The 24,647-nt window shown below is 44.9% G+C and overlaps 3 protein-coding genes across 3 annotated transcripts; 2 read left to right on the top strand and 1 right to left on the bottom strand.

Annotated features, from left to right (window-relative positions):
• The first annotated feature begins 953 nt into the window (after nt 1–953).
• On the top strand, nt 954–7,367 carry LOC123427142 (eukaryotic translation initiation factor). The gene is made up of 9 exons (XM_045111117.1): nt 954–1,272; nt 1,872–1,943; nt 2,859–2,954; nt 3,148–3,372; nt 3,918–4,015; nt 4,175–4,262; nt 4,349–4,699; nt 4,778–5,020; nt 5,900–7,367. The coding sequence occupies exons 1-9, from the start codon at nt 1,117–1,119 to the stop codon at nt 6,938–6,940; spliced, it is 2,370 nt and encodes a 789-aa protein (XP_044967052.1). The 5' UTR covers nt 954–1,116; the 3' UTR covers nt 6,941–7,367.
• Nucleotides 7,368–8,433: 1,066 nt separating this feature from the next.
• LOC123427141 (enhancer of rudimentary homolog) lies at nt 8,434–15,947 on the top strand. Its single transcript, XM_045111116.1, has 5 exons — nt 8,434–8,522; nt 8,627–8,734; nt 10,187–10,280; nt 15,356–15,476; nt 15,560–15,947. Exons 2-5 carry the CDS (start codon nt 8,732–8,734, stop codon nt 15,651–15,653), a joined length of 312 nt encoding a protein of 103 aa, XP_044967051.1. The 5' UTR covers nt 8,434–8,522; nt 8,627–8,731; the 3' UTR covers nt 15,654–15,947.
• Nucleotides 15,948–16,385: 438 nt separating this feature from the next.
• Nucleotides 16,386–19,395, bottom strand: LOC123427140 (probable folate-biopterin transporter 2). Its single transcript, XM_045111114.1, has 5 exons — nt 18,618–19,395; nt 18,189–18,448; nt 17,975–18,070; nt 17,714–17,884; nt 16,386–17,321 (listed from the first exon to the last, which is right to left on the bottom strand). Exons 1-5 carry the CDS (start codon nt 18,997–18,999, stop codon nt 16,611–16,613), a joined length of 1,620 nt encoding a protein of 539 aa, XP_044967049.1. The 5' UTR covers nt 19,000–19,395; the 3' UTR covers nt 16,386–16,610.
• Nucleotides 19,396–24,647: the final 5,252 nt, after the last annotated feature.

The raw sequence follows: 24,647 nt of genomic DNA, 5'->3' as shown, positions 1-24,647 counted from the left end.
AGGTGCACGAGGGCCCCACAAGCCAACAGAGCACGACTTGGGGGGCGCCACGATGGCTTGTGTCCCTTCGTGTCTCTCCCGACTCCGTTCTATGGCTTGTAAATTCTCATCCACCCTAAAAACATCAAGGGAGGTCCCGAAACACTTTTTTACGCCGCCGCAAGTCTCTGTTTCCGACGGGAGGCCATCTAGAGCTCCGTTCCGGCACTCTGTCGGAGGGGGTATTGATCACGTATGGCTTCTTCATCAACCTTGCTGCCCTCATGATGATGTGTGAGTAGTTCACGAGAGACCTACGGGTGTTGAGTCGCAGACGGACACAAAATGAACGTTTTCTGTGTGTGTGTCGTCCGCTTGTGTCCGGCGTGACCCACTTGCCATCCACCCGCCCACCCACCCACCCATCCACATTTTCGTACTTATTTAATTCGCTGGTCCATCCCCATTCACATTTTTTTTATTATTTTACTATCACAGTGTTGTCGTCCATTTGCTTCCCGTCCATCGATTGACCCATTCATAAGAACGGACATGGACAGATGGACGGGTGACCTCGGCGCATTGAAGTTGTTTTTATATTTCTTTACAAAGCAAATATTAGATTAGACAAAAATATTAGACGTATTGAAAAATACAAATGAAATACCCATCCAAAGTCACATGCCCTGGGTGTCCACTCCATTACAGCCTGCGAGCGCCGAGACAGCACCGCACTCTAGCAGGACCCCGGGCACCGCATCCGTGAATCCTCCAGCCTCCGCTGCCCAAAACCGTAAACTAGCCACCCCCGTCAGGCCGCAGGGCGCACCGACGTGTGGGCCCCGAGCCCCCGGCTCCAGCCCGGCCTCCGCGCCCGAAAGTACCAAGCTACCCCCGGTGGCAGCAGAAACAACGAGGGTTTGCCCCCACAGCCCTAATGCTCCCGGGATAAAACCCCACCTCCTCCCGTCACCGCGCCTCCACTAGGAGAGAGGTCGCAGACGGAACCCAACCCTCCCCCAAGAGAAGAAGGAAAAAAAAAGCTCGGATTCCTCCGCGATTTCCTCCCCGGCGCCCCGCCGATTCCCTGTCGATCGAGCTGCCGCGGTGCCTTGGTCGGGTTCGGGACCCTCAGCCATGACGACAGACCAGCCAGTGATCAGCCTGCGCCCCGGCGGCGGCGGCGGCGGGCCACGCGGCGGTCGCCTCTTTGCCCCCGCCTTCGCCGTCGCCGCCTCCGGCTCCGGCGACTTCCTCCGCCCGCACGGCGGCGGCGCCTCCGGCGTCTCCAGGGTGAGAGCTCCTGCCGTCCGATCTGGAGGGGGATGTGTTACTGTTCGATGCGGACTCGATTGGTCTAGGTGGGGGAGATCCAGCGGGGAAATATCGGATCTTGGCTCTAGGCCCCGCGCCGGTCTGGATGGAGCGTTTATTGGTCGGGCACGCTGTCTTCTATCTAATTAATCGATATACGCGGGGATTTACTGGTCAGTACGCTGCTTAATGACGTTTTAGGCTTGCGATAATGCGCAAGAGGGATGTGTTTAGGTGCGTGCGGATTGACGTTGGTTGCTCCTGTATGCTGGTACAATTTAGATTTCAGAGTATTCACATCTCTGGGGAAGGGGTGAGGTGTGCGCTCTCGGCGTGTTTCAGCTGTCATGGCTGAGCTTTTGTGTAGGGATGAGGTCGGCTGTGGCATAACCAGTGAAACCGAAGCAGATTCCTGGGTTTACCGCTGCCTGCGCAAATGCCATGTTTGATTCTCAACACAATACTTACATGCCTAGCCAGACCAAATAAGCTGTTATACATTGGCAGTTTTGGGGTATGTTTGATTTAATTTATGGACCTATTTTTGCTATGCTGACATGGATGCTACTTTGGTGCAGATTGGTGACTTGCATTTTGAGACACGTGAGCGTATTCGTTATTCAAGAGATCAACTTCTTGACCTGCGAAAGGTACATCTCTTGACACTTCACACAAAGTCAGTTTCTTCATTTAATTTTTGTTGTAAATATCTTCCTTTGGTTAGTATACCTTGTTATCTGGTTTTGCTGAAAGATGCCAGTAGTGTGTGGTTCGACAGGTTTGAGATGTATCGGAGGAGAACTGTCAAGTTTGAGTAATCCTGGCTACTTTTTGCCAAGCCATGAATAGCGCATAGGCTGTGAAGTACCTCCACGCACCCACCCACCCACTTAGTTCACTGATGTATGCTGTTGCTGTAGGTGTACAGTCAAACTTTAACCAATAATGAATTGTGTAGATTGTCAATTGAAGACTCCCGTTTTGTATGTTTGAACGTTTCTGCTAGTATATTATTGGAATCAGGCTGTCACTGCTAAAGTTATATCTAGAAATGCAGTGCTATTTTTGTAAGTAACATCATGAACTTGGTGAGTATGGCTCAAGGATGGTTGTAAATACTAGAGGCATTCCCATGAAACAGAGGTGGAAGTGCGCCTGTTGATGTCAATTTGAGGAGGCAGAATACTCTGCAGTGTGCTTAACTTCTCCCTGATTGGTAGCAGTTTGATTAGTCATGTTTTATTTTGAACCTGCGGGAAAAAAGGCTGTATTGGAAGCCAACTTTCTTCCCTATTAGGATGGTTCTCTTTTATAAAGCTGGAAACTGATAAGCAACATGCCAGCTATGGTGTGGTAAAAATAGTTCTAGATAGGGCTGGGCTATTTTTCTTTGTAGACCTAATTGTGCTTTCATCTTTTGTCCACCGAACTCCAGTAACTATGTGTTCTATCTGCACAACCTAACCATCCGATGGGACACACATTATGTTGAATGAAATATCTAATATGTTCTTCCTGGCAACGCAGACACATTATTTGCATGCACTGATATAATATCCTTGCAGATTACCGATATATCCGAGCAAATCTTGAGGCTTCAGCAGGAAATTGAAGCAGAGCTTCATGGTGACGATCAGAGCTGGGTTCGCAACGATTCGAATGTGAGTTATTCATTTCCATGTGCATTGTATGTAGTTTACCTATTTTTACAATTTGCAGTTCTGCACTACTGTAATGTTTTGCATTCTCATCAAATGATCTTCATGCTACCATGGTGCTATATTTATTGTAGTTCTATGCTGATTTGCACATGTGGAAGATGGAATCCTTATGTTAGTCATTTTTGTTATGCAGGTGCAGTTGCAGACACAGACACAGACACAAGTACAAGCTCAAAACCGGTTTACTGAGACAGATAACCGTGACTGGCGTGCACGCACAGAGAAACCTCCAGCACCAGCAGTTCAGGAAGAGAAGTCTTGGGACAACATTCGTGAGGTAAAAGAACAGTACAATGCAAGTGGCAGGCAGCAAGAGCAGTTTAACAGGCAAGATCAATCGAGCTCCCAGAAAGCTCAGGTACCTTCCAAGATGAGCATCAGTAGTTTACTCTTTTGCTCCCTTTCACCTTTTTGTAGTAAATTTTGAATAAACTCCTGTTACCAATCATCTGTTTTGTTTGCCGGTTGCTACTTATTTGGATTGATTGCCGATTTGCATCGGCTAATCAACGTTGATGTGATGCGACTCCATTCATCACATCTCAGTACAGTTGCTTTTTTCTGCTGACCTGCCATACAGTCAATGTTGGGATTGTTGATCCAATTCAACAGTGTAGTTTGATCATGGTTCTGTTGAGCTATCATATAATTTGCTTAATTAAATATCATTCTATGCAACTATGAACATACCTTTCTGGCAACTAGTATTCAGTAGGAAACTACGTGCAGAAGTTGTGTGTTTGAATAGAAGCAAGTATATATATTCGGTGGTGATTGATTTCATGTGTTGGTATGCTTTGTTCTATTTTTTCTTTACTTATTTTTTCCTACCAAGGTAGTGTTTGGCCATGTGTATATTAGTTGATCATTATATCCCTCCTTATTTTGTTCTCCAAATCTCAGGCTGGCCCCCCTCCTGCTCTTATCAAGGCTGACGTACCTTGGTCAGCCCGAAGAGGCAATCTCTCAGAGAAAGACAGAGTCCTGAAAACAGTGAAAGGGTAATATTATATTTTTCTTCTTGTTTGTTCCTGTTGAAGTGACTTTTTCTTCCTTGTTTGTTCCTGTTAAAGTGACTTTTTCTTCCTTGTTTGCTAAGCATATATTACCTAGTTTGTATTTGGCATCTGCATGCTGTTTATCTGCTCTTGTTTGTGCAGTATACTAAACAAACTGACGCCAGAGAAATTTGATCTACTCAAGGGCCAACTGCTAGATTCTGGAATTACTACTGCTGATATTTTGAAGGTTTGATTTGTTTGTAGCTGTGTATTATAATCCCATGTCCTGTTGACTGTTCCTGGTGATTCATCCTTCTTTTGCTTTTCATTCAGGATGTTATCTCTCTCATATTTGAGAAGGCTGTTTTTGAACCGACATTCTGTCCGATGTATGCCCAACTTTGTTCTGAACTCAATGACAACCTCCCGACATTCCCTTCTGAAGAACCAGGCGGTAAAGAGATCACATTCAAACGTGTGCTATTGAACAATTGTCAGGAAGCTTTTGAAGGTGCTGACAGCCTGAGGGTTGAGATTGCAAGTTTGACTGGCCCTGACCAAGAGATGGAGAAAAGGGACAAAGAAAGGATCTTCAAACTTAGAACACTTGGAAATATTCGTCTAATTGGTGAGCTACTCAAGCAAAAGATGGTTCCTGAGAAGATAGTTCATCACATTGTCAAGGTACACCTTGGGAAATTGATGGTACAGTTATTATTCCATGAAAACGTGCCTAATCCGTTTGTTGTATGTGCTATGTAGGAGCTACTGGGGTCTGATAAAAAGGCTTGTCCTGACGAGGAACATGTCGAAGCCATTTGTCAGTTCTTCAATACGATTGGTAAACAGCTTGATGAGAGCCCAAAGTCTCGCCGAATCAATGATACCTACTTCGTCCAGATTAGGGAGCTAGTAGCGAACCCTCAGTTGACCCCACGTTCTAAGTTCATGGTCCGGGATTTGATTGATCTCCGTTCTAACAACTGGGTGCCTCGACGTGCAGAGGTAAATAAAATCACCCTAAGTGCATGGTTGCTTTCATAGTGTTTTAATGGATTGACGTTATTGCTTTGCTGCTATTATGTTGAACTATATTACCTTTTTATGTATAACCAGTCAACGGCTGCTGTTGGGTACTGGCTCATCTCACTTAAGTAGTTTTCTTGCATATTGCCAGAAGAGGCATATCGGCTCATCTCACTTGAGTAGTTTTCTTGCATATTGCCAGAAGAGGCATATCAACTTCATAGGAAAACTGAAAGCTCTAGTATCCTAAAGGTTAACGTAGTAGAAGAACACATTCCTTGGAAATCGGTCAGGCGTGCACTTGTTTTAGGCTGGTCGTAATGGGGAGTATCATATACTAGTATCATGCATATGATACTATCTTCCTAATGCACAGTATCATGTAGTACTTTATTTATTGCCATGCATGAGACATAGTAGCATAACATTTATTTGATACGGTATTATGATATGATACTCAACCTCCTCTTTCGTTATTTAATTCTATGCGACCTCATCAAAATTGCTTAGTTCGCATGCATGATACTCCCTCTACCTAAATACTTGTTGTTAGGGAACACTAATACAAGTATCGCCAGCTATAAATATTGTGGTACAGAGGGAATACTAGTACTAGCTATGATACTCCCATTACGACCAGCCTTATACACTCAACATGCACATGCTTATGGTCAGTCAGTTAAAACCACTGCATTACTTGATTATTATATTGAATGTGTATAGTATGTTCTCAAAACTAGAATGGCACTTGAGCCTTCAAACAGTTTCTCCCACTTCTATGACTGTTCTTATAGCAACTGAGTCCAGCTGGATTTGTGAATCCATCCATTGTAATTATTTTGTGCTTATAACTTTCAGATTAAGGCGAAGACAATCAGCGAAATCCACACAGAGGCTGAAAAGAACCTTGGATTACGTCCAGGGGCCACAGCAAACATGAGGAATGGCCGTAATGCACCAGGTGGGCCTCTTTCGCCTGGAGGTTTTTCAGTGAACCGGCCAGGAACAGGAGGTATGATGCCTGGGATGCCTGGAGCTAGAAAAATGCCTGGGATGCCTGGGTTAGATAATGATAACTGGGAAGTTCAGCGTTCTAGATCAATGCCAAGAGGCGATCCGCTTCGCAATCAGGGTCCGTTGATTAATAAGATTCCATCATCTATTAACAAGCCATCACCCATCAACCCGAGGCTTCTTCCTCAAGGCACTGGAGCACTGATTGGCAAGAGTGCGCTCTTGGGAACCGGTGGTCCACCATCCCGCCCTTCCACCCTTACTGCTAGCCCCACTCCTTTAGCAGCTCAAACTACATTATCACCAAAACCATCAAGTGCAACTCCAGCTTCTGTACCTGTTCCTGACAAAGCAGCCAGTTCTGCCAAGGTGGTCCCTGCTGGTCTTCAGAAGAAGACAGCATCTCTTCTTGAGGAGTATTTTGGTATTCGTATTTTGGATGAAGCACAACAATGTATCGAGGAGTTGCAGAGTCCTGATTACCACCCTGAGATTGTTAAAGAAGCTATCAATCTTGCTCTGGATAAAGGTGCCAGTTTTGTTGACCCTCTTGTTAAGCTTCTGGAGCATCTGTACACCAAGAAAACTTTCAAAACTGAAGATCTAGAAAATGGTTGCTTGCTATATGGGTCGTTGTTGGAAGATATTGGTATTGACCTTCCTAAAGCTCCAACGCAGTTTGGTGAAGTGGTTGCTCATCTGATTCTGTCGTGTGGCCTGAGATTTGAAGCTTTAGAGGGGATTCTAAAGGCAATGGAGGACACCTTCTTCCGCAAAGCAATATTCAACTCCGTGACGAAAACCCTAGAAGCAAACCCAGCAGGTCAGGCCATATTGAGCTCACATGCTGCCGTAGTCGAAGCGTGCAACAGCCTCTTGATATAACAGCTCTTGGCCAGCTCAACTTCTCAGGTGCTGTGTCTAGTGAAAGGCAGCGTATGGTGTATTCTCTATAGCTTAGGTGTTTCACCGCAGAGGAACTGGGATGTGAGCAACAGCCAGTTTTGAGCTGTATATTTTTGCGAGGTTACATGAGTGTTGATTATTGTTTGGAGGAAAGGAAGAAGCCATGGATTTTGGTCTCTCGGCGACGGCGGCCTAACTCTTGCTGGAGCCTGGGAATGAACAAGGCTTTTTTTTTTCTTCTTCTGTCAAATGGGATGTTTTTGTGTCTCCTCCAATGTTATTATTTCTTTTCAGTTCTTACACAATTTGTAACAATGTACTGTGGTTTTGGAGTATTCTGTCGGTTACAATATATCGTGTCAGCATTGTAGGAGTCGAAAACTGAATCTAAGATTATTTTGGCTTATTACTGTCAGCCTCATTTCTCGGTTCTGATGGTTTGATTTTGTTTTTCTTTTGTGTTGGTAATTGGTCATTAGATGCTCTTTGAATATGTGTTTTTGAATGCCCTTTGAAGATATTTTGAATATGTTTCCAAGTTGAATGTGTGTGAGTTTGATTGTGAAATTAGTCCAGTTGTTGTTTCTGTGTTTATAATACATTTCCTAGATTAACCACACGTCTGTTGCTCGTAAATTGAACCTGTTTGATGGCCAAGCACATGCGAATTGATTCGTTTTGCTGGTTGCTGATAATTAAGGTGAATTTAACGTTAAGCATGATGAAGGTTTGACCATTGAATCTTAAAGATGACATGAATTCAAAAATCTAGTTGAGAAAAAGCACACCCTCTGTTTTCTAAATATATGAGACATTTTGGCATTTTGAGATGGTACCCGGCGAAAATGGATCTCTTCCTTTTTGGGGTAGTTTGGAAGGATTTATTTCGATCGGGCTTCCCCTATGTTTTTGAAAGGTCAGTGCTCTGCGCCGGCGCGTCTGATCCGCCAACTGCCGTGTGTCCGCACCGTTAGATCTTCATGCAACATTTTTTCTCTGATGCAGCAAAATTTCGACGCGATGTAGCAATTTTTTCAACGGTTGCAATAAAAACAAATTTTTTAGCAAAAATAATAATATCTATGCGATCGTAGCAAAAAACAAAGCTGATGGTGCATGGTAGCAAAAGTCAAACGCCGGTTGTAACAAATATCTACGTGAACGTGTATGTAACTTTTTTAGTAAACGTTTGCAGCAAAAAATGATGCCGGTTGTAGCAAAAATTAACACGGTTATAACAAAAGTAAAAAACACCGATTGTAACGAAAAATCCGACGATCTGGAGTTGCAACCAAACGTATATGCAACTTTTTTACTGAACAAATGTAAAAAAAACAGTTATAACAAATATGACGTTGGTGGCAACAATTTAGACGAAAAAATGATGCATGACTATTCAGCGGGTCGCAGCGGTCGTGTGCGGCGGGTGGCAACAATTTAGACGAAACGTTTTCGTTTGTGAAAGGATTTCATTTTTTGTTCCAAAGGACCTCTCACTCTCTGGACCTGCAATTTTTTTTGGCAAGCCTCCACACCATCGGCCTCCGCCTCCGCCGTTCCGGTAACATTTTTTCTTTCTTTCGGTCTCGTCTTCACTGTATTCCATTCTACCGGCGAGCGGTATTTCTCCTCGGCTCCACCCCGCTCCTCTCTCGTTTCTCACAGGAAAGGCGCGGCCGCTGGTCTCTTCTTCTAGGGTTCTTCGGCCCGACGCTCGCCTGCGCGGGGGACCCCTGCTTCTGCATCTGCTTCTGCTTCTGCGCCGAGAGTATGGTACGGCGATCTAACCCACCGACTGCTACATTATTCCGGTTTCCTCTGTTGGCGTCCTCTGCCTCGCGTCGCGGCTCGCTAGCTCTTGTGGGGAATTTTCTTCTCCATTTCCTCCTCCTGCCTTTGGGGGCGTTGATTAATTCCCCTGGCTAGAAGCGCTCGTGTTGGTTTTGGCATTTGGGCAAAGTCCAATGGCTCGTTTATGTCCTTTTTAGAAGCGATCAGCGGTGCTTACTCTTTCCAATGTCGCTGCAAATTGAGATGTGAAAACCGATTGATCCTGGAAGTAAAAACTGCCTTTGGCGAACATGTGGAGGCTAACCGGTGATGTGGTATTGGCCTAATTAATGGGCGTTGGTGTTCGTTCTGTGGACCCCTGTTTAGCGCGCATCCATTCCACCCCGAAGTGTCTTCTGTATGTATATACGCTCTGAGTAGCTTGGATTTGCATGTGATGTGAGATGTCAACCGTGGCTTGCTTGCTTGCTTTTGTAGGAACTTCGATTCATCTCATCTCTGTTTGGTGTGCATGATACCTTATTGGATGGTTATCTAAGTATTCTAGTGTCCTGTGTCCTGTGGTTGAACCTGACTATCTGAGTGTGCTTGGCAACTTTTGTTCAATTCGATTAGGAAGGCTCTGGGTGGCTTTGCCGGCCGCAAGGCCCCAAGGCGCATATATGTTACTTGTAAGCAATTCTTTAGGGCTCACTCTTTCTTTCAAAGCAGTGGGGCAATGATAATATGGAAATAACTTCTATCTGACAACTGGTGGGAGATATACAAATGATAAAGTGGCACCTGCCATGATGTTCGGTCTGTAAACTCGGAGTAGCTTCGATTTGCATGTGAGATGTCAGTCGTAGCGCGCCCTCTGTCGCAGTTCATATTTTTTTCTTTTGGAGAGTTTGGTACCTTGCTGAATGGTTATCTAGTATTCTGGTCTCCCATATCTTTGTCGAACCTCAGTGTGCTCGCCGTGGTGCTTGGCAATTTTTGTTCAGTTTGATTAGGAGGACTCTGGGTGGCTTTGCCGGTCGCAAGGCCCAAAGGTGCATATATGTTACTTGGAAGCAATTAACAGTGCTCTTTCAAAGTAGTGCGACAATGATAATCTGGAAATAACTTCTATCTGACAACTGGCGGAAGATAAATAATGAAGTGGCACCTGCCATGATGTTCAGTCTATAAACCCTTGTTAGTGTACATCCGTTCCCAGCTGTTCTGAGTGCCTGGACAACAATTATGCTTAGGCCGTTTCAAAACTGACTACCATTATTTTTCTATACAAAGTTTAGCCTCCCAGATCTTATGTATGGGCTGTGTGCACTTGACGACGCAGAGTCCAGCTGTGAACTCTTTCTGCTTTATTGCCTGGATGATGAGGCGTTTTGAGTCAACAAAATCTCCCTTCATCGAAAATAAAAGATCTTATTTGTGACATTATCGCAGGCTGGAAGGCACACCATTGTTCTCATGCAGCCATCTCCAAACAAAGCGTCCAGAACTTTTATGGACTTCAGTTCACTCAACCAAGCCCTGGATGGTTAGTGTTCCCTCATGCATGCTGCTTGAAATACAATTATATGAATAATTTTTACTTTGCTGTCTGATTGTGCACGTGTTGTTGAATATGTATTTATCATGGGATTCTGAAGATATGCTACTGTTTTGCATATGTCATCAGTTCATCTATTCCTTGCTTCAGCTCTATAGAAATACTCATCAGCCATCATCATCTAGTAGAACTTGGACTGAACGTTCAGGAATTTAAGTTATAATATTGTTTACTGTCTTAATTTTTTGGTACGAGTAACTTTCGTGGCTGGCTTTTTACAGTGTGCCCTGTGCCAAATGTTTAAAACTGAAGTGATATCTGTCTTATGTTTAGGCAAGCCAGATCATTAGTATGCTTAACTGTTTAATAAAACAAGATCTCAGTGTTCAAAATGTTCAATAATAGTTGAAATGACCACCGATGTATGTAAATTATCACATGGTTTGGGAGTGACATAACTACAAATCACAGGATTTTGCTGGTCCTTTTAGATATATGTACAAATTGTGCACCTGCATTTTTCACCAGTGTCTTGGGAAGCAGCAAACGTCCCACACTGTACCCATTGTCAGGAGGGCACACATGATCCAAAGCCTCATCCGCCATGTCCCTGCTCAGATGCTGCATAGGTCGCCATGCCGCTGTGAGGAAGAAGAGAAGCACTGCTTTGACCGTTGTTGGTATACAAGGAAACTAAATCATGCGTGGGAGGAAAGAGAATGTGTACTGTAGTTATTGCCCTGGCCCATGATAGACGCAGGCCATTGTGGGGTTGTGTACCTATTCGGCTATTTGTGCATGCAGTGACCTGGATGGCAGTTTCTTTTTAGACAAAAGACATCTCAATTATGATGCCTGGTCTATAGAAGACCAAAGGTTCAAAATCTTACAATCCAACAGAAAAGGTAAAGGGCTGGGGTTACCAGCTTATGGAGACAAAAACACTAGCAGAAGCATTAGAACAGGGCTTGAAAACCACTTCAGATCACATCTATCATGCGCCGCTTGGGTCCTGGTGAGGTGCTGATTCCTGCTTCAGCCTGGTAATCTGCGCCTGAATACACAACACTGTCTTCTTGATCTCCTCCTGTGTCGTCCCCTTCCACAATGGCATCCACTTCTACAGGTGAATTATCGAAGCAAACAAGTAGTCAGAAGGATGAATAGTAAACTTCCTCCCAAAGATCATCTTATTTCTTATTTTCCGAAGCGCCCAAAATTGGACAGAAAGAACTATCCAGATAATCCTAAAACTATCCCCTCCCCTCAGTGAAGCTAATAAGCTCTCCTCTATTACCAGGCCACCACGTGTTAAACATCTCATTCAAACAACTCCACACAAACCTAGCAGTAATGCACTGGAAAACATGTGGTCCGCGTCTGCAGGTGCTCCACTGGTAGAGGCTAGGGTTCTACCAGGTCTCGGACGTAGGTTGTAGGGGTGGAAGTGCGGGCTGCGAGGTTGGGGACGCCGGCGCCGGCGGTTGGGCGCCGTCGCGGCGTGAGAAAGAGAGAGAGAGAGAGGCGGCTAGGGTTTGGGGCTCCCGTCTCCTGAGGGAGACGACAACAGAATATACTGTTTATTGTCTGCTTAATATCGAAGGGGTACATGTGTTTATATAGGAGGACAGCCTCCACTAAATCCTAGATAACTTGGACTCTAACTTGGACTCTAATATAACTTGGACTCTAAGATAGGTATACCTTGGGCTAAGCCCGTAATTAACCCTGCCCATTGGGCCTCCTCCGTTGGTACGTTGTACCGGTCATAACATCCACAAAGCCCACACATCCCATTTCCTGGGCATCTCAATTTTTGCAATTGGATCCTCGAAGGAAGTTTATCCAACAGAGTTTTCACATCAGATTTTCGTAGAAAGTTTAATTTCCCCAAAACTCCTTTTCAAATTAATGTACCTCTTTTCCTGCAGGATAAGCTTTTTGTGCATAGAACTAGTTGAATAAGTTCCAGATTTGTGCAAATTAATGTACCCCTTTTCATAGGAAGTTTCACTCCCCTAAAACTCCTTTTTGTGTAAGACGCCAGCTAACCTCATCCTCTTCTCTGAAATCAGTACCAGCAATCTCAGCTAACAAAGTAAGCCACTTATTTGAGTTCACCTCATCCAAGTTCGTCCTAAAGGGGACAAACCATTTCCCTGAGGCTCGAGCTTCAGATACCCTGAGATCTGGGTCACATCATTTGCTGAAAAGAGCTGGAAAACGTTTGCAGTAGGGGTCATTTTCTAACCACAGATCATTCCAAAAGGAAGTTCTCTCCCCATTTCTTACATGATGTGTAGTTCCCATGTTTGGAAGATGTTTAACTTTGCTCACACTTTCCCCAAATTGAAAAGAGTTATTACTAGCAGCCCCACAACTAACAATATTCCTCCCCTTCAGATATTTACCATTGGTAAGAGGCATCCATAAAGGACTCACCTCTTGCTGAATTTTCCAAACCACTTCAAACTCAAAGCTACATTCATGATCTTGGTGTTAAGGCCCTGTTTGTTTGGGCTTTTGCTTCTGCTTCTGCAGATTTTTCACTTTGGTAAAAAGCCACAAAAGCTCCTAAATAGGGCCTTTTTGCTTCGCCTTTTGGCTTATGAATCCATATTGTTATATGATGGTATAAGCCAAAAGCCTAAGCAAAAAGCACCTATTTAGGAGTTTCTTTAGCTATTTTTGCCAAAGTGGAAAAACTGCAAAAACATAAGCAAAACCCCAAGCTCACAGACTCTTTTGGGAGTACAATTTTCTCCCAATCAACCGTATGGTGTTTGAAGATCTCCCCAGGCCCCTGCCAGGAAAATCTAGACCGTCCATCTTACCGTGCCCCCCATCCTGTGACAAATATAAGCCCATCAAGAACATTGGAGAGGCTGATAAGCAAGAGTTGATCAAGACAAATCTCCCCCTGAGGCAAGAAATTTCCTTTGCCAAGTCTCTACCTTATGAGCCATTCTATCAACCACCCCTTGCAGATCAGCAACATATAGTTATGGTCAGAAATAGTAATCCCCAGATAAGTCATGGGCGAGGAACCCATAGCACAGTTAATCAAGTTTACTACCCTTCGCTGTTCCTAGATATCATGTCCCAACACAAAAAACTTAACTATCATGGTAATTTATCTTCATCCTCGGCATCCCCTCAAAACTGTACAGGAGAAACTTAATGTTGATTATAACAAGATAAGTCTTCTGAAACAGCAACGACCTGTCATTATCATACTGTAAGTGAGAGACTCTCCCGGGTATAAGATGGTCAACAAGCTAATGGATGTGGCCAGCTTACTTAGCAGCATTGAGCATAGTGGAGAGACTATCTACCACACAATTGAAAAGAGTAGGTGACAAGGGATCTCTCTATTCCATTACCAAAAAAGGTTCCTTGCTCCTCGTTAATGTTAATAGCTGTTTTACCGCCCATCAAGAATTGCATCGCTGGGTCCAAAGCATTTCCTGTCAAGCACTTCTGAGAAACTCCCAACTTACCCTGTCATAGGCCTTCTTGAAGTCAAGTTTCAAGATCACCCTTGATAGCTTCTTGATGTGGACTTCATGGATAATTTCATGGAGCATGATCACTCCATAAAAATTATTTCTCCCCTTTATAAAGGCTGTCTGGCAAGGGTCAATAATTCTATTGCAATGGGTGTCACTCTAATAGTACAAGCCTAGTCAAGATCTCAGTGATAACATTCGGAAGTGTGATAGGCCTAAATTGCTTGGAATTTTAGGAATTAAAGTAAGCACCCCAAACTTTATCCTGTGAACCTGTAGAGTCCCCCTATGCAGATCATGAAAAATGTGCATCACCAGAGGTGTTATGTTCCCCTAAATATTTCCAAAAAACAGGATAGAGAACCCGTCAGGGCTGGGTGCAGAATTGATGTTCATCAGCTTAATTGCAAACTCCACTTCATCTTCAGTAAAAGGTCTACACAGTTCTAGATTTTCTGATTCAGAGACTCATATTTTCTCCCCATGCACCGGCAGCCAACGACATGCCACCTCTAGGTTCAGCCCCAAACTGTCTCTTGTAGAAGTCATAGATATGTTTAGCACTAATAACCCGATCTTTAAATCCCTCCTCTAGTAGCCATTGTTTTTCAAAGAACCTTTTGTCACCGTTGTGACCATCTAACTCAGAAGATAGAGGTAAAGGGAACCAATTCCGGTCACAGCTTGCAAGTTACAAAGGGTAAACGTGGCTCCTAATCACAAGATATCAGGACTGTATCCAACACACATCAACATAATCTAATTGCTTGTTAGTCCATGTAAATCTAGCTTCTCCCCTAGATAACTATCAGATTCAAATTAGCAATACAATAATTAAAAGATCAATCAATCTCTGATTGATATTGTCTGAGTTTTTTCATAAGCCCCCCTAATAAGATTGAAATCCCCACCCCTCCCCCCAATAACAATGGGCACATTGGAACTTCTGATTTATTTTCAAGCCCCTCTACAAACTAATCAGCATAAGTAATCAGCAGGACCATACACCACAATTAGCTCCGATTTTCTTCAGGCCTTGTTTGGATTACCCTTTTTTCTTTTAAATATACCTGTAAAAAATACGCATCTCCACCCACCGGTTTTGTTTCCAGCCGGAAAACACTTGTGTCCGGTAAGATACACCTATAAATTTAGTACCTCCGTATTAAACCACACCGATACCAAGCGCCTCAGGGTATCCCTTTGGAACAGTAATATGTTAAGGAAATATCTCCCCTTTGAAATGTTACCTACTTCAAAAAGATCATCATTAACTGCAGTTAGGATCCTCGCCGGATCACCCATGAGCTAAGCACCACACAAACTGGTGGATTCCTGGAATGCAGTAGCCAGTAGGGACAGCAAAACTGTATCTGCACTGCAACTGCACTTATTTGCGTTCATTTCTTTAGCTACCGTCATTGTAGATCTTCATATGGACGACCAGTTGCTTTTCTTTGATTGAAGCAAGTCCTGCGTATTTGCGTTCATTTCTTCAGCTACCGTCATTGTAGATCTTAACATGGCTAACAGGGCGCTTTTTCTAAATGACAGGAATCTGTGCCCGTTATGAAAAGAAAATCATGGATATCAACCCGCTGGCCAGGAACTTCACTTATGACATCACCGACCTGTACAATTTCATCGATGGCCTAGCGGACATCAGCGCGCTAGTGTGAGTACAACTTCACGATAAACTTTCGAAGCGTTGAATCACAAAAGCAAAACAACTAACCATACTGTGGTCTGCCCCTGCAGGTATGATCATCAACTTCAAGCTTTTCTGCCGTACGACCGGCAGTGGATAAAACAGAAGATGTTCCAGCACCTCAAGAACCAGGCAAGGCAGTAGCCAGCCGCTGGTTCTGATTAACAAAAGCAAGTGTACAAGGTGGTATCTGTCTGTTGTCTGTAGTTTCGGGCTGGTGTGAGAGATCTAGGGTTCATGTGCTAATTGTAAGAGAGAAGATGATCGATTTGCTTTGCCATCTTCCATTTCTGATGCGACACCGTAGTATAAATGGAAGGCTTTGCCTGTGTGTGTCTGACCATGAACGGATGAGCGATTAGTATGATAATAAATCGATCTCTGTCAACACTTTGTCCTCATTCAAATTTTAGTTATTCAGTGAACTTGGGGCAGGAACTTGATGTGTCAAGAGAGGCTCTTATGCAATGTCAATTCTTCCACATAATATACGCTGCTGTAGATCTGTAGTTAGTTTTTTCACTGCCAACCTACCATCCAAAAAATGAGGTAAAGAAATAAGACGGTTTTCACCACCAAATTCTTCTAGTGCCTGTGATATACAGGGTTGGTAAATACACAGGCCTTGGGGAGTGGAGAGTGTAGAACATGCAGAGCATCACGTGTACTGAAATACTAGCGCACTTCAAACCCACAGAACAGCCTTCTAAAAATGCAAACATCTCAATCTCAACCATAACCTTGGTTAAAAGTTACAGGAAAAGACTCCTAACAAGGGACGATTATCTGATAAAGAAGGAAGTGAAATCACTGTTTTAACTCAACTCAAGAGAGCAGGAAAGAAACAACGAACAGGGAAAAAACTGCTCAATACAATGATTGAATGGACTGATATTTGTATTATTCTATCTTGTTTTACATTAAGAAAAGAAAGAAGAAAATGTATGCTTCACTTGCTACTCAGCTGCTTTTACCTATGCAAAATACCGATAAACAGATGGTAAGAAATTGTGTACATTCCTAGCAACAGCTACCGAAACATATAATCAGAAGGTCGGGGCGTAAATGCATCATGAATCAACCCTCTTACGAATGAGATGATCACCCAACTGTTCTGTTCTTGTTCATTAGTGGGATCAACTCTACATCCCCTCCTACATCATCAGTCACTTTGATTCTCTCATCTTGAACATCCTGAATGGAAGGATGACAACTTGAATCATCTGCAACAAGGACAGAAAACTGAACACTGCCTGATCCATCCTTAACAGCTTCTTTGGAATCGTCATCATGGAGCATCTCCGCAGGAAGGAGCGTCGAGTTCTGGTCGCTTTGAGGGACAAGAAACAGTAGCGTCAGCGGAAGCAGCCTGGAGACGTTTCTGATCAATACAACCGCCCAAAGGTTAGTGAACTCCGATCGAGTCACATTCAGCGTGTGCAGCAGCAGGCCACCCCACCAGGCAGACATAAGCAGCCCCACATTTTGTATAGACATGAGCAGCGCATAGAAGGTTCCTTCGATGCCCGGAGGACAAAGCTTGGAGCAAAGCACGAGAACTGGCATCCACTGAAGCTTGCCGACCATCACAGAAACGCCGCAGTCGATCACCGCGAAAACGTAGTCCGGTATGCCCATCTTCGTGTTTACTCGGGTCACTAGCGCTAGATCAAGCATTCCTGTCAGGCTTGACAGCACTTGACCCCATAAAAGCATGCTGCGGAAATCGTAGTCCTTTAGAGCACTTTGGTATAGCACAACTCCTAGTAGTGAGCCCACGGCACCGACTGCATAGATGACACCGATAAATTCCTGTTACAATGCAAATGTTCCGTAAGTTTCTTTGGCAACAAATGAGTATCATAAATCTCAGTGAACCTATTGCACATCCATCCAAATTTTTACCATATGCTACACGATAAAGGGTTAGGATCTGATTGAGACTGCTATTCTGGAATATTTGAGCAAATTGGCAGGCCATCTTCAGAAGCTTATTAGTCGAATTTGAGTTTACATTGTTTAGCTATATTAAGACAGTACACAAATACCATGTTCATCTACTTATGGAAGCTACATGAATAAATTATGTTGCATCAAAGTGGCCAGGCATCTGTTTGAAACACCACCTGCCTATAGAGATTTAACCATTAATGCCATAGTTTTCTCTTTTAGATTCCTAGTCTGTGATGATGATATGTGCACACCTCAGAAAATCCTGGTCCAGTTAGTCGATCTGTGTACCAGTAGAACATTCCTCCTTGGATATCTAGGCTTAGATTGAGCGAAACATATATGTACAAACACGGCCGCCAGACTTCAGGGCACTTCAGTGTTGTCCCCATTGACTGAATTGCTTTGTAGAACTTCTTATGAACCTGATTCAGCAAAGGCCTTAAATGGCATTAGTGTGCAAAGACATGATTCAGTAATTCGACCCAACAAAAAAGTCGAGTGTGCTGTCTGACCTGCTTGTAATCGAAGTTTGTCACTCTGCTCTCCTTCAGGAGAATCCCAGCTGAGAACACCAGTGCAGAGGGGATGCTCAACAAGCCAATAGCCCCCTTCAAACAGCAAGCACAAGACATATCATTCGCCGAGAACATGGAATTCGCATGCCAAGGCATGTGAGGAACAAGAATTGATAGCATATTAGCTTAACATAACAGGAGACTCACGAACCTGGGCACCCATGGAGTGCACAAGAAGGCCACTGATGGAGTACCCGATCAGTGACCCAAATGAGGAGCAAAACCCACACAAGCTCTGCATGTCGGCGGCAAGCGGTGGGTGTGTTATGCTGTTCTGTGCAACCAGGGCGTCGAGCGTCACGTCGGCTATTGCCGCGCCTGCGCTCTGCGCCGTGAGGGCCAGGACCGCCGGTATGAGCCCCAGATTGCTTTGCAGGGAAATGATAAGCATGGATGTGGCGCCAATTACGCCTGCATTAACCTCAGAAGTCAGAACACAGAGCATCAGGGGATACCAACCATGAAAATGATGTCGAGTTTGCCTATTTGTCTCTGTGTGTGTGTGTGTGTGTCAGTGTGTGTGTCAGTGTGTGTGTGTGTGTGTGTCTGGAATCAAGAAGAGATCCCCAAATCTTCTCACCTGCGAGAAGGAAGTAGGGGCGGCGGCGGTACCCGGCGACGGGCACGACGTCGGTGAGCAGGCCCCAGACGGGCTTGACGACCCACGGCGAGTCGACGATGCCCTGGTAGAACTGCGCCGCGGACGGCTGGAGGCGCAGCACGTCCTTGCTGTAGTACGAGGCGGCGACCACCCCGACGGCGTTGCCCACGCCCTGGCAGGCCCCGTAGACGGCGAAGACGGCGAGCACGAAGCTCCAGTGCAGCTCGCGGGAGAGCCGCCGCAGCCAGCGGAAGGGGGAGGCTGCGCCGCATTCGACGCTGCCGTCGCGGGGACCGCTCTCGGCGCCGGCGCCGCCAGCTTCTTCGAGTGGCCCGCCCTCCTTGGCGTCGGGATCCATCATAGCAGTAGCCCGCGAGGAACAGTTTCTTCCGAGGCCTCTTGGGGATCTGCGGCGAAGCCACGGGAAACCGCGCGGCAGGAATGCGAGCTGCGGCGACCGGGCGGTTGGCCGCCGGGAGAGGCCGACGAGCGCGAGATGCGGCGTATATTTTCTTGGTGAGCTGACTGGCTAGCACCTAGCAGTAGGCAGTAGCTGAGCACGAGGCGAAGTGCGAGTTCGCGGTGTTTGGTTTGACTTGGACTCGCAACTTGTTTCTACACGAGCGAGAAGACGAAAAATCAGGGCGTTGTGCAGACAGGCACGGTCGCCGGAGTTCATCAGACAATGGGAATCTACGAGAGGGAGAGGAAGGGAAAGGCCGTGGTGAATTTTCTGATTTGATTTGCCGGCGGTGAGCGACGGTGATATTGGAGGGCATTCTTTTCCTCGCTATCAACGGATGATCCAGGAAAAGGGATCACGCGTGATGTCACATTCTTGGCTATTGCTTTGCTTTGATTATTAAAATGGATATTACTAAATCACCTTTCTTTTTTCTAAGAAGAGCTCTAAACCACCTCATACGGGGCATTAAGATTGGTATTGCCTAATAACCATTCAAGTACCAAATAATCTATTATACAATTGGATATCTCAAATTAAAAATCTCAAATCCATATTATTACATGCAACTTGAATTGATCCTTTAGGCGGAGCTCGTCTAACTTCGCCGCGCTCATGTCCGACGGCCGGCTACGCTCCCCAGAGTGTTGTTCCGATCTCTTGCGAGGTAGAGTAGGACATGAAACACGAGCCAGCTCATGAGACTCGAGGCGACATGGTCTTCCATGCCCCACTCTTCCTTGTCGGAGCCAGAATCCCTAACGGTGTCGATGGACGTCAGATCGATGATGGACCCATCCTGGGATGAGATGGCGACATCCACCACAACGCGGTTGCGGCGTAGAGACTGGTGCACCATACGGGGCACCGGAAAATACAACTCCGCCTCGCCAACGTCCACCACGGCGAGGGCTGTCGCCTCCTCCCGTGCCCGCTGTTGCACACGACATGCATCCTGTGCCATGTTTTCGTCAGACGACGTCCATGGTGGGTCCTCTGCCTTGGCGCCTCAATGAAGGGGTTCCACATCTGTCACTGCGTTCGGACGCCACACATACCGCACCGCCTTCGATGAGGTAGCGACGACACACCTAGCAGGGCATCCATGCACCATTTGGATGGACACAACGGATTCCCGATGAAAGGAGTTCGAGCACTGCCGTCGGGCCTCCTCCTCACGTGAGTGATAGAGCGCAAGCCGGATGATAATCTCCTCATTGGGGTTGCGTGGGATAAGCTCGGAGAACGAATCTGGAGATGTAGGACTCAGATTCGCTGCCCGACATGCCAAAGAAGTTTGGAGATCGCCAGACGGGAGTTTAGGTGCTGGAGTGGAGTGAAGCGGAGCAGCTAGGGTTTGGTGCGAGGAAGGGACGGGGACGGATATATGTGGGATCGGATAGGCCAGCGTGGGTCGGGTCTAACGTGGACGCGCTTGGTCGCATTCGAGTCTCTCCATATCCGCCTCATATTTAGACTAGATATGAGAGGTGTTGGCCAGACTAGAGATTTGAGGTTAGTTTAAGGCGTCCGTCTTGGTTGGGTTTTTCTGATCAGGCCTTCCGTCGAAACGTATGAGGGTGGTTTGAGCCACCCGACTGTAGATGTCCTAAAGGCATCTCCAAAGCGGACGCTACAGCCGGGCGCTAGGATTAATTTCAACCCAAATTCTAAAAAGTGCTTGCATGCTCGTTGGTTGTCCCGAGCGCACACCCACGTGCCGTCCGATTGATCGATCGGTAGCGTAGGTGCCGCTCGGTCGGGGCGATAGCCAGTACGACCCATTTAAGGCATGTGATGCATGGTCGGCCCAGTCGAATAGTCCAACCCTGTCCCCCGTCCCCCGTCCTCACCATTCACTTTCACCACCCTCCCCCACCACTCGCTCAGAGAGAGAAACGGCTCCCCGCATTCGAACTGCTGCTCCTCTCTCCCTTCTTCGGCGATGAATCCGGCGATTCCTTGCCATCCCTTCTTCCTCTATTCTAGCGCGCGACGATTCCGGCCGTAGGATCCGTGTTCCACTGAGAGTCGGAGCATTTGGTGCAGTGGTGATGCTCTAGGCCACGCAGGGACCAGATCTATCAATGAGGGAGAGGAACAACGGCTAGCAAGGTGTAGGAAGGAGCGGTGGTGCGGTGATTGATGGAGGAGGTCAAAATCGACGCTGGAACCTCGGTAATTTTCTTCTCCATGAGCTTGGAGCACCCCCTGTCATTTTCCTTTATCTGCGCAGTGGAGGGGTCGCATAGTGTGCTTGCTTGCATGCGGTCCTGGTAGTTTCATTTGCTTTGTAGATTATCGTTGCGGTGGTGCACATGTAGGTTGAGATTGGGGGAGTTAGGATTTTAGGTTCTAGTTTCATCTTCAGTTTGAGGAGGAGTTTGATGTTTTGTGAGATCCGGGGTGAAATTCCTCACATCGTGGTCGAAGTAGTAGGGGCGGCCATCGAGGTGGTGGAGGGGCACTAGCTATTGCTTGGATTAGGGGATTTTGTAGTAGCTATTGCTCGTTTCGGAGAGCTTTTTTAGGGGTTCTATGAGATATGTATAACAGATATGTGACATGGCATTTGAGCCATGTTTATAGTTTAGTGACATTGTTGTCCTTGTTTTCCATGGTACATGACACTGATTATTGTATGCAATTTTCTGTGAAATTTGCCTAACAATTGTTTTGTTAGTTGCCTATTGCTTGATGGTTTTTTTCTTAACCAAAGGATGTCAACCTGCATGTGCATTTTGTTGCATTTTTTGGGTGATGTTGTAATAGTTGTTTAGTAGTTGCGTGTTATTTTTCATTGTTCTGTCTAATACATATATGTAAACTTGCTTGTGTATTAGTGTTTTGTGTTTTAGCTGTTAACTTGTTTTGTTTTTAGTTGCTTGTTTTTGTTAATGTTTTTTCCTAGTACATGGATGTCATCTCCCGCGTTGTTTGTGATGGGTTTTAGTGATGTTTTTTGTGATAGTTGTTTTTATTTAGTTGCCTATTATTGTCAATGTTTCTGCCTAATATAGATGAAGCACTTGCCCGTGAAGTAGTTAATTGTGCACCAGTGCATGCAAGAATTAATGGCGGAGAGCAGTAAGGGTATTAAAATTGATCCGCCCATGATTGGGCACAAGCATCGTCAGAGAGGCTCGAATCTGACTGCAAGTCATGGGTTGCCCATGATTGGGTACATTTATAGTAACGTGGACTTACATGAAGACGTTGATAATGACCAGGAAATTGACGAAGAAACCCCGGAGCCTCACAAAGATGTTGAAGATTGTCCCAGAAAAACAAAGCGATAGAAGACTGTAGGAAATGAGGTAATACAATATTTGCCACTTTTCTCTGTTACATTTGCCCAATTAATTGTTTGTGAGTTTCCAACCAACATAATTGTATACAAAATTATCATATTGTTTAATAGGTTTTTTTTGGTGATTTTGTTTTGTTTCTTCAGGTTTTTAGGAACACGGGATCGCCTGCAAGGCTGTACAAACTAAACAAATAGCTTATTCATGTCTAGATGGGTGTCATATTATTAGCAAAGAGTTCGCTGGTTTCTTGGACCTCAGAGCCACTACCGTGGATGCATATCTAAACCAATGGATCATAAAGCACTATGACCCTGAGATGTCCCAAATTGTTATACCAGACACGGGACATTCCGGTAGATGCAGCGAGCATATGTAGAATATGAGGATTGCCAAACAGGGGTAGGAAGGTTTCTTCGAGAATTGATACGTCTTCAACGTATCAATAATTTATCAAGTATTCATGCCAATATTCTACAACTTTCATATACTTTTGGCAACATTTTATATTATTTTTTGGGACTAACTTACTTATCCACTGCCGAGTGCCAGTTCCTGTTTTTTGTGTGTGTTTTGTTTCATAGAAAATCCATATCAAACAGACTCCAAACGCAATAAAAATTTACGGAGATTTTTTGGAATATATGTGAATTTGGGAAAGAAGAATCAACGCCGCATGATGCCCGAGGCTCTCACAAGCCAACGTGGTGCGACCAGGGGGTGGCTGCGCCCAGATGGCTTGTGGCCACCCCTTAAGTCGGTTGGGGCCCTTCTTTCTCCATAAGAAAGATATTTTCCTGATAAAACCCCCCTCAAAATTTCAGCCCGGTCAGAGTTACGGATCTCCGGACATTTAAGAAACGGTGAAGGGCTAGAAAACAGAAGCGAAAACAGGAGAGAAATAAAGAGAGAGATCCAATCTTGAAGGGGCTCTTGCCCCTTCGGGAGCCATGGCGTCCAAGGACTAGAGGGACAACCTCTCCCTAGATTTTGAAAGGCCATGGATGAGGAAGCCTAAGGGGGGATACTCTCCCCCTCTCTTTCGGCGCCGCCGGAGTGTCGACGGGGGAGCCATCGTTGCGGTGATCGTCTTCATCAACATCACTGTCTTCATCACCTTCCTCATCTCTTTTTAGTGGTCCACTCTCCCGCACCCCACTGTAATCCCCTACTTGTACATGGTGTTTCATGCCACATATTATTAATCAATGATGTCTTGCCATTCTGTGATGTTTGAGTAGATATATGTTGTCCTTTAATTAGGTTGATTTATGATCTTGATTGGTTTGAGTGTACGTTTTATTTTGGTGTTGTCCTAAGGTGCCTTCCATGAGGCACACACATGAATGATTCATGCTGGAGGGTGTTGCAATATGATCATGGTTCACTTATAGTGGGTGGCTAGAGTGACAGAAGCTTACACCCGAGTAAGGAGGTTGTTTACGTATGAGAGTAAAGGGGACTTGATGTTTAATGCTATGGTTGGGTTTACTTAATGATTTCTAGTAGTTGCAGATGCTTTCTAGAGATCCAATTATAAGTTCATATGATCCAAGTACGGAAAGTATGTTAGATCATGCCTATCCCTCATATAAAATTTGCAAGAATGATTACCGATCTTTTTATCAATTGCCTAGGATTGTTCAGCACACCATACCATCATTATTCCACACTCACTATTTGAAATATATTGTAATATATTCTAGCTCTATTTAGTGCAAAAACTATTTTCATATTTTAGTTCTTCAATATCATGCAAAGCTATTCTCTTTATACCCACAATGTAGTTTTATTTCTTGTTACTAGATAGAAGCAAATGTTCGGTGTATGTAGAGTCGTATCGGTGACAGATAGGACTTGAGAGAATATTGATCGTACCTTTAGACCCTTGTGGGTTTGACACTCCATACTTACCACTTCCATCTTTGGAAGGTGCTATGATCATTCCTTGCACTTGGGGATTAACAAGCTCTTTTCTGGCGTCGTTGCCGGGGAGCAATAGCACGGGGTTAATATTTTCGTGTATGCTAGTTTGCTTCTGTCACTAAGTAGATTTTATTTTTATTTTGTTTCTGTTTTCTTGTTTTATTTATTTAGTTGTGGGTGAAACAAACAAAAAACACTTGAAAAATTAGAAACACACAAAAAATAATTACTTGCCTTTCATAAGAGAAGCGATTGGAAAGTTATGCATGGGAGAAGTGAGGGTCGACTTTGAACACTTGTGTTCATGCTCAT

Source organism: Hordeum vulgare, chromosome 2H (genome assembly GCF_904849725.1).
Source record: "Hordeum vulgare subsp. vulgare chromosome 2H, MorexV3_pseudomolecules_assembly, whole genome shotgun sequence".
NCBI lineage: Eukaryota > Viridiplantae > Streptophyta > Magnoliopsida > Poales > Poaceae > Hordeum > Hordeum vulgare.
This window is presented reverse-complemented; position numbering and strand designations above follow the sequence as displayed.